The sequence below is a fragment of the Piliocolobus tephrosceles genome, chromosome 4 (genome assembly GCF_002776525.5).
Source record: "Piliocolobus tephrosceles isolate RC106 chromosome 4, ASM277652v3, whole genome shotgun sequence".
NCBI lineage: Eukaryota > Metazoa > Chordata > Mammalia > Primates > Cercopithecidae > Piliocolobus > Piliocolobus tephrosceles.
The window spans coordinates 4,714,913-4,727,396 of record NC_045437.1 but is presented as its reverse complement, the minus strand read 5'-3'; the positions used below and the strand labels follow the sequence as shown (position 1 = coordinate 4,727,396).

At 37.8% G+C, this 12,484-nt stretch overlaps 1 protein-coding gene across 1 annotated transcript in view; it reads right to left on the bottom strand.

The window, feature by feature from the left end:
- The window catches only part of ADAMTS16 (ADAM metallopeptidase with thrombospondin type 1 motif 16), a 184,644-nt gene that overhangs the window by 98,828 nt on the left and 73,332 nt on the right, over positions 1–12,484 (bottom strand). The window contains exon 11 of the mRNA XM_023218246.1: positions 1,718–1,813. Coding sequence (XP_023074014.1) covers positions 1,718–1,813 — 96 coding nt within the window. The remainder of the gene's footprint in view (positions 1–1,717; positions 1,814–12,484) is intronic.

Genomic DNA, 12,484 nt, shown 5'->3' with positions numbered 1-12,484 from the left:
AAAGAGCATCACAACTACATTACCTAGGAAAAAGTAGCACCTGACCACAAACAAAGCAGGAAGCCTGGAGAACCACCTCCTGTTTCATGCAGGCAGTAGCTCAAGGGCAACGTAAAAAAGACTGTTGGTCTTTTAAGAAATAGGTATAATTTTGCAGGTGACCACCTGAAGAATCCATTTTAATCAATGACAGAAGAAAAGTCATGATTATCTGCAGTGTAACATTCAAGTAAATTACCTGATGTCCTTTGACAATTAGAATTTCCACGCCATATCTCATTATATTCATTTTCTTTCAAGAAACTGAAAGCATTGCTATTACATTACGTATTATGGATTAAACCAACTGTATCACTGGATCACTAGCAGAATTCAATGAATTAGAAGAATTCAATGATCAATCTCATGCCCTTTGAGGAACTGAAAAAAAAGCATATTAGCAATGTGCCCAGAATAATGGTGGCTGGGGGCTATTCTCACTAAGTTTATCTTATTTCTGTTCATTTCTTCAGTTGGCACTGCAATAATTTAACCTGAAAACATGTGTTAGCATTGTTGTAAACATTTTAAAACCTTTCTGTCTGTAGTCACATTTGAATATGTATAAGATGTGATGTATTTTCTTTGGTATTTAAACATAATAGAACAATGGTATTTAGGCATGTTCAAATACTGTACTAGATCAATGCCTAAATATCATTTCATATTCACTAATGCCACTAAAAAACTCAGATACATAAAAAGCAAAATTACTTATAGTAATAATTTGGGTCCAGGATCTTTCTATCTTCATCAATAGTCTTTTACATTTAAAAAATACAATTACAAGTTAAATCGAAAGAATTAAAATATTATTATGGAGTATTATGATAAGTTTTTAAAGTTTTAATAATGAAATTGTCATTCTTTACCATTTAGTAATAAACTTGTTATCCTGTATATTTCTTTTTTTTCCGACTTTTATTTTAGGTTCAGGGGTACACGTGCAGATTTGTTACATGCGGAGGTCACATGTCACTAAAGTTTGGCGCTCAAATAACTTCATCATCACCCGTGCAGCAAGCATAATATGGGATAGTTTTTCAACTCTTGCCCCCTCCCACCATCCCCCATCAAGTAGTCCCCGGGGCCTATGGTTCCCATCTTTGTGTCCACATGTACTCAGTGTTTAGCTTCTGCTTATAAGTAACAACATGCAGTATTTGGTTTACTGTTCCTGCATTAGTTTGCCTAGGATAATGAATGGCCTCCAACTGCGTCCACATTGCGGCAACATCTTGTATACTTCTTCTTTTCTCTACTATAGCTCTCTCTCTTCTCACAGGGGCAACAATAGGTGAAAATGATGTGCTCCAGGGTCTTCAAACTGATGTTCTGTGACTTTCACAGCACTGTTTAATGTTGTTCCTTTCCATGATAAATGGTCATCAATGGCTTAATGTTTCCCCTCAATAGACTGAATCTGTCATCACCTATTGTCTGATTTCTGTGTCTATGAATTCCAGGTATCTCATCAATTTTATTTTCACAAAAGTGAGAAAAGGATTCCTCTTCACATTATCAATATAAAATAAACACAGTGTTTGATAGGAGCATGGGTATGCATATGTATATGAGAAATACATGTTTTAAAAATACCTATGCAAGAGGAGTAAAGATGCATGGGTTGAAAGACTAGCATCTAAATACAATGCTGTACCTACAGTTAGCTTCTTACCATGTCATGCCCACAAATAGTGCCTTCTGCTGCTGGCATAAATTTAGTCTCACATTTCCTTCCAATACGATGGCACCACAGGGCTTTACAGATGTCCTAAAGAAAGTTTTTAAAAGGTCATTAGGATTACATCATATTGTCCATTCATCTATAATAAAAATATCACTGAGAGATTTAAGGTGAAAACAACAGATATAATTTACAAGCAAATGCCTACTTAGCAATATGATAGCATATAATAGAGTGAGGAGTAAGGAGACTCATGTTCTAGACTTGGTTCAAATTAATTCTATCTCTTATACTTTGTTTTATTTATATATTATCTATTTAACAAATTATATTTTCTAAATTAAAATGTAAACTATGCTTAATTCAGACATTACAGAAAACTATAAAAAGTTAAAAAAAACCTAAACTTAATATTTCATAATGTATCCTTCTCAACCCCACCTTCCATGAATCTCTCCAAGTCTGAATTCTTATTTTTAAATTAAGAATGTTTAGGATGCTTTTTGGCTTGTCCATCCATCCATCTGTCCATCTATTAATCTATTAATCCATCCATCCATCCATCCATCCATCCATCCATCCAACCATTTAACCATGCATCCACCATCCCCAAATCTGTGATTAAAGCTTAAAATATGTGAGGCATCTTGCCAGGCAACAGGTTCCATTGTGAATATGACCCTCTTTGCTTCTTGGTTTTCATAGGGTAAAGAAGGAATTTGCTGTAAATCACCAATTAGCGCATACAGAAAGAGATGCCCCAGTGATAAAGATTTATAAACTATAAAAGACTCTTCAAGTGCAAGGAATTGTTTTTACTGAGTTCAAAGGAATGTCTCAATTAAGGGCAAACAGTAGGACTTGTGAAATGATGGAACCTTCTGGAATGCTGGTGGTAGACTCAACTGGACATGTTGAAAACATTTCTTAAATTGTCTGCACAACTGTTCAGAATATTTAAACAAGTACTGCATTATTCCCCAATAAATTAAATGGCTGCATCTACTGGGTGATTCATGTTATGAAGAAAATGCAGGCAGTGAAGCACATCAACGTAGTGCAGCTGGGAAGATGGCATTTTGCTGCATGGTGATCTCACTCCATATTTCAACTATGTGAAAAGAAGGTTTTCTGCATTGTGTGAGTCATCTCATGAAGGGTTTTAACACTAGTTCTTAAATCTCCTGCATGTATTTCATTATATACTCAGAAGTTAAGGTACTTATTAAAGACACAGCTTCATATTTTCCCTGGCTGTATCTCCTTCACTAATAAACCAGATTTTGGAGCTTGAAATATTAACAAGTAAACGTTCAGTGTTTTAATTCAGATATCAATTGCTTTCATATTGCGCTGTGGTTTAAAATCTCATATGGTTACAATCACTGTACAATTAAATGTCATGATCTTTTGCATCCCCTGGGATCCTCTCCCTTGTGGTAAGTGTGTTGTGTTGATGGCACGGCTTTGCCTGGCTGAGGTCTTTGTCAGCAGGGAATAGACAGTGATGCTCCTATGGCTGCTCCCATGAAGACTGCTGCCGAGCACCCTGGTTTGCTCTCCTTCAGACAGGCTTTAATTATGTTCATTAGTGTATGGTGTCAGGGGCCTCTGTTCTTGGCCAGAATGGTGTTTGGAGATAAAAAGTGTATGCAGAACCCAAGGAACCCATGAATTGAAGGGCCCTGAATGTAATTCTCCAAACAGACAACTGGACAGTTCTATTTGCTTGCAAGAATGACAACTTGATAGAATGCCAGGATAAAAATAAACTCCCTTAAAACCACAGCCTGTGCACACTGGCTCTATGTCTCAGTGGCAGTATGACAGGTCAGAACCGGAGCTAGGGAGAGAGGTGGGGCAACCCCTGGGTGGCTCACAGAGACCTCCTGGACTGATGGGGCATAGAGACCTCCTGCTTCAGGAGGCTGAGCACGCATACCTAAAGAATGAATGAATGAGTGTGAAAACAGATTCCTTCATACTGAATGAATGAATGAACGAATGTGAAAGCAGAAGCTGCTCATGTGGTTGGGTGATCTGGGAGATGGCCACAATGGTCCAGTAGAGTTTGGGATTCCTAGGTAGACAAGCAGATCCAGTGTGGATTTTTCAGGCAGATCTGGGCAGGCAGGACCCCTGAGTCCTCAGTGTGCTCATGAGGTTAACAAGAGTGAATCGTCGACTTGTCCTGGGGGCCAAATGCAGTGGTTATAGGTAATGTGTTCGGCTCAGGGCCTGGCACCCAAAGTAAAGGCACGAAGGCACTTCACATTTCCTTTCTCACTTTAAGGGCTCAAGGAGACAATGGCACAGGTCTCCATCTGCGTTCAGGGCTCTGCGGTGTGACTGCTGTGACCTTAGGGAGCTAGGGTCCTCATTCACAGGGCTGTTGCTAAGACTACTCAAGATAATATAAGGTAAATTGTGTTTTAAAATGTTAAATTTTTTTACTATGTTCCTTATCATTATCTGGAACAGTGCTTGCTACTTGTCTTTCAATAAATGCTTTCTGGGCATGTTGAATATGTACTCATTTGCTCCTGTGAAAACCAGTGACAGAGGACCAGGAAAGCTTTACGTACAATAACATTAGCAAGAATCAGGAAACTGTGATCATAAAAAGCCAAAGATGACTTAAGATGACCATGATTCAGACTACCATTCAGAGTAATTTCAGAATATTCTTATGTTGTAGTTTTGGGGGAGCATTTTACAGAATAAATACTGACGAAGATATTGTGAAAGGGATGGGCTTTCAACTTTTTAAAGTATAAAGCCTTCAAATATAGGATGCCGGTGACAGCTCACTGTGGCTCTCTAATTCAGTCTGTGACTTGGCTCATGCCATCTCTGTTTTTCAGCCTCATTTTGGAACCTGCTCAATCCCCAACTCCAGTCCTCAAGGCTGGAATAAATCACAAAGTTAGAAGAAACTTGAAAATCACATAACCTATGGTATTGTCTTTTGACATTTAAAACATCATTTGGGACCTTGATATCCTATAGATGTACTTGTCTGCCATTTAATAAACATGACACTCTGTCCCAGACAAACAAAAACCATAGTGTCTTAAAGAGTTGTGATGACAAAATAAAAATAGTGTACATTCTCACTCACATATGGAAGTGAAAAAAATGGATTTCATAGTGGTGGAATGATGGTTACCAGAGACTGAGAAGTGTCGTGGAGGAGGATGGGAGGAATAAAGAGGAGTTGGTTAGTAGGTGCAAAAATACAGTTAGATAAAAGGAATAACACCTAATGTTTAGTAGGACCATAGGCTGACGATAGTTAACAACAATTTATTGTATATTTCAAAATAACCAGAAGAGTGTGATGTTCCTTACACAAAGAAATGATGAACATTTAAAGTAAGGATATTCCAGTTTCTTCACTTTGAACATTACACATTATATGCCTGTACTGATACGGGAGGGGGCAGGGAGGTGCTGAGTAGAGAAGGCAAGGTCCCTGGAGAGGACTCCACCCTCAGACCTGTGCCCAGACTTAAGTGAGAACAGACACTCCTGTTTCCATGCCCAAATGTGACATTTTCCAAGACTACTCTGGCCTGCCATGCCCCTGATCCTGTGTCCACAGAAACCTGAGATCTTAATGGGCACACACAGTGGCCGAATGTGGTCAAGAGAAGCAGAGGAACAGACCAGCAGACACCAGCAGACTGGCAGACCAGTGACGGCGGAAAGATGAATGACACAGCAAAGGAAGAGAGGAGGGATGTCTGGATGCTAAGGGGAATTCAGCTGGGGGCAGCCAGAGAAGGGTCTGGCCACTGGGCAGCCTGACTCCTGGGGAAGACCATCTTCCCATTCCATCCTGCTCTTCCGGTCCCCCATCCATCTTGCTGAGAGCCACCTCCATCACTCAATAAAACCTCACACTCATCTTCGAGGCCACGGGGGTGACCCAATTTTTCCAGTACACTGGGAGAGAGCTTGGGATACAGAAAGCTGTCACACTGGCCCTCTGCCCTTGGAATAAGGCAAAGGGTCTATCAAGCTACCGTCCATAGATGGAGAAGCTGAAGGAGTGCACTGTAACACACGCCCACTTGGGCTTTGGGAGTTGCAGACACCCACTCCTAGAGGCTGCTGTGGGGCCAGAGCCCGAGAGTGCTCCCCACAGTCTCTGTACCTGCCTGTCTGCATGCTCCCCCTAGGGGTTTGAGCAGAGGGGTGACAGAGGAGCGAGCCACACCCCTGTCGCACGTCCTGCAAGGAGGAAAAGGGAACTCTTCTGTTTTAGTATCAATGTATTACAAGTACCCCATAAATATGTGCAACTATTATGTATCCATAAACATTAAATAGAAAAAGTTAAAAAAAAAAAAAAAGTAAACTACAAATGAACAGCCAAAAACCAATTGTTCCCTCCAACTTTATCACTTTGACTTAACTGCTAACTTCATGGTACGTAACATACCATGATTTTATTAAAGCACTTTAATAAAAGTTGTAGGTCATTATATCCTTAATGAAACTTCAGAGTCTTCTTGGAACAAAGATCCTATTAAATCATGGTTCTAGAGTCCAGACAGCTGGAATGTAAGACTTGCTGGGTGTTGGGGGAACTCCCAGTTTAACAACAGTACCTAGGATGCTGAGGTGATCAAATTTCAAAGCAATTCCAGTGACTTATATTTCAGATAAGGTCAGGCCACCGAAGCAACACTGACAAAGCATGATAGGTACGCGATGAAGACAACATGTTTTTAATAACAAATACCTAACTTGGGCAGAAAAGAGCCAAACCCTATGCAGAATATTCACTGTTGCTTTATCTTTGCAGCTAAGGTACACTACCTTTAACGAAGCCTCTCTCTTTTCATTCTAGTCCATAATTTAAGAGTTATGTTCACAAAGACCAATTTCAGTAATACAAACTTGGTTAAGGTTTATCATCACAACATAACACCCCAGGTAAAACCAACATTTTCAGATGGCTGGGCTGAAACTGTATTGTGGTGCTTCAATATTGTGAATGGCACACCACCAGATTCACTTCCTCAGATTGTCTGTACTACACTCTTCAACCCGAGATGGATTACGGACTTAAACCTAAGACCTGAAACTATAAAAATTCTAGAAGATAACATTGGACAAACCCTTCAGGCATTGGCTAGGAAAGAATTTCATGACCAAGAAGCCAAAAGCAAATGCAATAAAAACAAAGATAAATAGCTGGGACCTAATTAAACTAAAGAGCTTTCGCGTGGCAAAAGGAACAGTCAGCAGAGTAAACAGACAACCCACAGAGTGAGAGAAAATCTTCACAATCTATACATCTGACAAACGACTAATATCCAGAATCTACAACGAACTCAAACAAATCAGTAAGAAAAAAATAAACAATCCCATTAAAAAATGGGCTAAGGACATAAATAGACAATTCTCAAAAGAAGATAGACAAATGGCCGAAACGTGAAAAACTACTCAACATCACTAATGATCAGGGAAATGCAAATAAAAACCACAACACAATACCACCTTACTTCTGCAAGAAGGGCCATAACCAAAAAATCAAAAAACAGTAGATGTTGACATGGATGTGGTGAACAGGGAACACTTCTACTCTGCTGGTGGGAATGTAACTAGTACAGCCACTATGGAAAACAGTGTGGAGATTCCTCAAAGAACTAAAAGTAGAACTACCATTGGATCCAGCAATCCCACTACTGGGTATCTACCCAGAAGAAAAGAAGCCATTATTCAAAAGAGATACTTGCACATGTGTGTTTATAGCAGCACAATTTACAATTGCAAAATCGTGAAACCAACTCAAATGGCCATCAATCAACAAGTGGATAAAGAAACCGTGGTGTATATATATGATGGAATACTACTCAGCCATAAAAAGGAATCAATTAACAGCATTTGCAGTGAGCCAGAGAAGATTGGAGACTATTGTTCCAAGTGAAGTAGCTCAGGAATGGAAAACCAAATATTGTATGTTCTCACTGATACGTGGGAGCAAAGCTATGATAACACAAAGGCCAAAGAATGATACAGTGAACTTTGGGGACTTGCGGGGAAGAGTGGGAGTGGGGCCGAGAGACAAAAGGTTACAAATATGGTGCAGTGTACACTGCTCGGGTGATGGGTGCACCAAAATCTTACAAATCACCACTAAAGAACTTACTTATGTAACCAAATACCACCTGTACCCCAATAACTTACGGAAAAAAAGAATGCAGTTACAATTGATGTTACAGTCAGATATACAGTGCATTGTCATTATTTTTCAAGCAGTGAGATGCTTTTATTACTAATCCTGATTATCACTCCACATCAGTGGACAGAAAAATCCATTGTCATATATGTGTCATGTATTATATGTAAGTATGTAAACATACATATACACCAAATATACATTCACATATACAAAAAATGGATGCATACGCATTTACATTGTCTATTCACTTTTCAAACTAAATAGTATTAGGTATTTAAAAGAGATTTATCCCTTCCTAAAATATCATCCATCCATCATCTAGATTAGCATATTTCCGAGTGAGTCTACTGTGCCCAGGGCTGGTCTGGCCACTGGGTCATTTGCTTCTTATTGTTATTTCTTGTTTTATATCCTCCCATTAAGAAACTTCCTGATCTCTACATTTCATCTGAACAAAATAGGCCCTTTTAAATAACAATTTAGCAGGTGTTCATTTAAAAAAATAAGTTTTACAGTTTAAATTGTTCTGAGATGTTTCAATTCACATAGAAAATAAAAAAAATCTCTAACTGTCACACCATATGTAATTTTGAGATTTGGTGACTGAGAGTTACTGGCCACACAAATAGCTTTTAATTTTTAAAAGAAAATACAAAGCTGGGTGCGGTGGCTCACAGCTGTAATCCCAGCACTTTGGGAGGCCAAGGCAGGCGGACTGCTTGAGGTCAGGAATTCAAGACTAGCTTGGCCGACATGGCGAAACACTGTCTCAACAAAAAATTAGCTGGGCATGGTGGCATGTGCCTGTAATCCTAGCTACTCAGGAGGCTGAGGTTTGAGCCTGGGAGGCAGAGGTTGCAGTAAGCCGAGAGCTGGGATGGTGCTACTACACTCCAACCTGGGTGATAGAGCAAGACTCCATCAAAATAAATAATAAATAAATAAATAAATAAATAAAACACATAAAGTTTGTGTTAAAGAACAATGTTATATCATAAGGAATGATCTGACATTATGTGATTTTAATGGATATATTGTTTGTTTAATTTTAAAAGATACTTTACTTCTACTGTCCACTATAAAGTAACTGGCATCAAATTCACTTTTCTGCAAAACAAAACAAAACTGCCACAAAACTATGAAATTATATACACCACATATATGGACCAGTTGTTTCAGGTCTCGACAATAGTCAACACAGTACTGTGATGCTCCAGAGAAGGAAAACATGCAAGGAGAGCGCCACAGTTGCCCACCTCTCTGCCTGGGAGCACTTTGCAGACCCCTGCTATGGGGAGGTGCATCCCAGGGGGATGATAGCAGTCTCACTGATTGGAGGATGCAGAGGTCAGAGTTGAGGCCTGTTCGGTAGCTAATTGAGAGTCGGCTCATATAGAAAAATGTCACATTGGGCTGGGGGCCCCAGGTGTCTGTCTTAGGATTTGCTGCAGGTCCTAATGGTAAGGGGTGAGCAGCTGCCACCACATAGGAGGATATTCCGGGTGGCCTAGAAGAGGACCACAGCTGCAGGCTGAAAGCTGATGAGGGCTTCAAGACAGAGGATGCTTAGGGCTGGGAGAAACTAGAGTTTTGGCTCACACAGAGTAGAGAGACCTCAGTGAGCATCCTAGGCATTCAGTGGAAAGCCCAGAAGTCCATGCCTCATGGGGAAGAACCACACGCGAGAGTACCGGCTACACCACGGGGCCCAGAGAAAACGGAAAGAGACGAGCCCTAATGAAGAATAAAACAAAGTTTTCAGGGATCGACAGGACTCACCTTATATGTAATAACATAATATAATAGAAATACCTATAACATAAACTAATATACTATTCAAGAAAAAGTAGAGACAATAAATGAATAAATGGGAAAATGCAGAACATAAACAGAAACTATAAAAAATGGAATTCCGGAACTAAAACTTACACTAAGCCAAAAGTATATTTCACTGATTTATCTAAACACTTTTCATCTTCAAAACTGAGGATGAATTCTCGACATTTTCAGATAAAGAAAACTGAAGATAATTTGCGGCTAGCAGCTATGTGCTAGAATAAATACTAAAGGAAGTTCTTTAGGCCTTAGGGAAATGATACCACTTTGAAACAGACCTACGGGAAAACATAGATACTAAACAGTAAATATAAAAGATGGTCTAATTTCTTGTCTTATTTAAAAGCAACTATTTTAAAACAAAAACTACAACATTGCATTTTGTGGCATTTAATTTGCAGAGAAATGAAATACATGTCAATAATTGCAAGGAAGAGGGATGTATGGACTTATTTGTTGTAAGAACTTTGCATTTTGCAGAAAGTAGGCACAATGTTAATTCTGCCTAGGCTCTAAGGATGCATGCTGTAATCTCTAAAGCAACCACTATAAATCAACATAAGGAAGTATAGTTAAAAAGCAAGTCAAGGTAAAATACTAAATTAAAAAAATAGTTTAATCTAACAGAAGGCAGAAGAAAGGGAACAGAGAAACAAAATAGAAATGAGACTAATAGAAAACAAATAGCAAAATGGTAGATTTAAATCTACTACATAATTTTTACATTAAATATAAAGAGATTAAACATGCTGGTGAAAGGTCAGAGACTGTTCAAATGAACAGAAAAGCAATACTAGGCAAAAGGATATTTACAGCAGACACATTTTATATAAACACACACATCAATTGAAAGTAAAAGAATGGAGAAAGTGATCATGCAAAGAGCAATCCCAAGTGAGCTGATGTGGCTATATTAATGTCAGATAAGTGGAATTCAAGCAAAGTAATATTACCCAACAATAAAGGAGGGTATTTTACAATGAGAAAAGAGTCAGAAGACATAGCCATTCTAAACGTATGTGCACCTAATTATGAAACTTCAAAATATATAAAACAGAAACTAATAGCACTAACATGAGAAATAGAAACATACGTAATCCTTGCTGGAGATTTTAACACTCATCTTTGTGAAACTGGTGAAACAAGTAGGAAATACGATGGATGATGCAGAAGGTGTAAGAAATATTATTTAAAAAATAGTTATTTCTTGAATATTCTACCCAACCACTGCAGAATTTATATTCAAGTCTCCACAGAATGTTCACCAACATAGATCACATGCTACGCTATGAAATATGTGTCAATACATTTCAAAAGTATATGCAGAGTATATTCTCTGAACAAAATTATGAAATTAGAAATCAAAACTAATAAGTTATCTGGAGAATTATTTGGCAATTAAATGATATTTAGTAGATTTCTAAGTAATAGGTTGGTTAATGAAGTTACTAGTTAAATTAGAAGATACGCTTAATAATATTAAAAACCCAATATGTAAACATTTTCAGAATACAGCTAATGTATTCTTACAAAGACATGAATAGCTTTACATACATTAACTGGTTATATTAGGAAAATAAGAAAAGGTTGAAAGTCAGTGATTCAAGCTGCTGCTTCAAAGAGCACGAAAAAGACACGCATACTCAGCCTTGGAATATAATAAAGACAAAACAGAACTTAGTGAAATAGAAAAGAATCCAACAAACAAATTTTAAAAATTAACATTAAGCCCAATATTGATGTTTTTGAAAGGAGTAATATGAGAAACTCGTAACTAGACTGATAAGAAAAAAAGATTTTAAAATACATATTATCATTATGAGGAATGAAAGAGGATATATCGTTACAGATCTTACAGTAATTAAAGGAATTCATAGTCATTTGTTGAAAAATATCTCCTTTAATGTCACTTTTCATGATTTCTTTACTTTTTCCAATGAATTTGATCAGTCTAGCTAGGAGGGTCTTCGGAATAACGCTTTATCTGTTAGCGTAGTTGAATCAGGAATTACAAAAACCTTTTCATACACAGAACTCACTGGTGAATTCTAATCGACATTTAAGGAAGAAACAACACCAACCTTTTTCAAACTCTTCAAGAAAACAGAAGAGGAGGGGATACTGTCAACTGATTTTATTAGGTCAGCACAACTCTGATAATCAATTCTTGAAAAGAAATTATGAGAAAGAAATTTCCCAATAATATCAATCAAGAACACAAATGTAAAAATCATGAGCAAATATTAGCATATCAACTCGGCAGATTATAGAAATGAACAATAGATCACGACCTAGTGAGGTTATCCCAGGAATGCAGATTGACTTAACATTCAAAGTCCAATGGAAAAAACTAAAGATCAATGTAATTCACCACAGTAACAGAACAAAGGAGGAAACAATATAACTATATCAATAGATGTAGAAAAAAATTTGACAAAATTCAACACAATTGTGTGATAAAATCTCTAAACGAATTGGGTTTAGAGATGAACTTCCTCAGTTTGATAAGGGGTATCTGTATGAAAATCAACAGCTAACATCATACTTATTCATGGCAAAATAATAAATACTAAATATTAATTTACTTTTAATATTAATATATGGAGCAAGGTAATTATAACGTTCAAGAGCAGGCAACATTTAGCAGTTATGATAGAAATGAGAATAACTGTGACTTACTGGAGTCGGGGAGGGGTTGAAAGAAGGGTCACAGGGAAGGTTCTGGT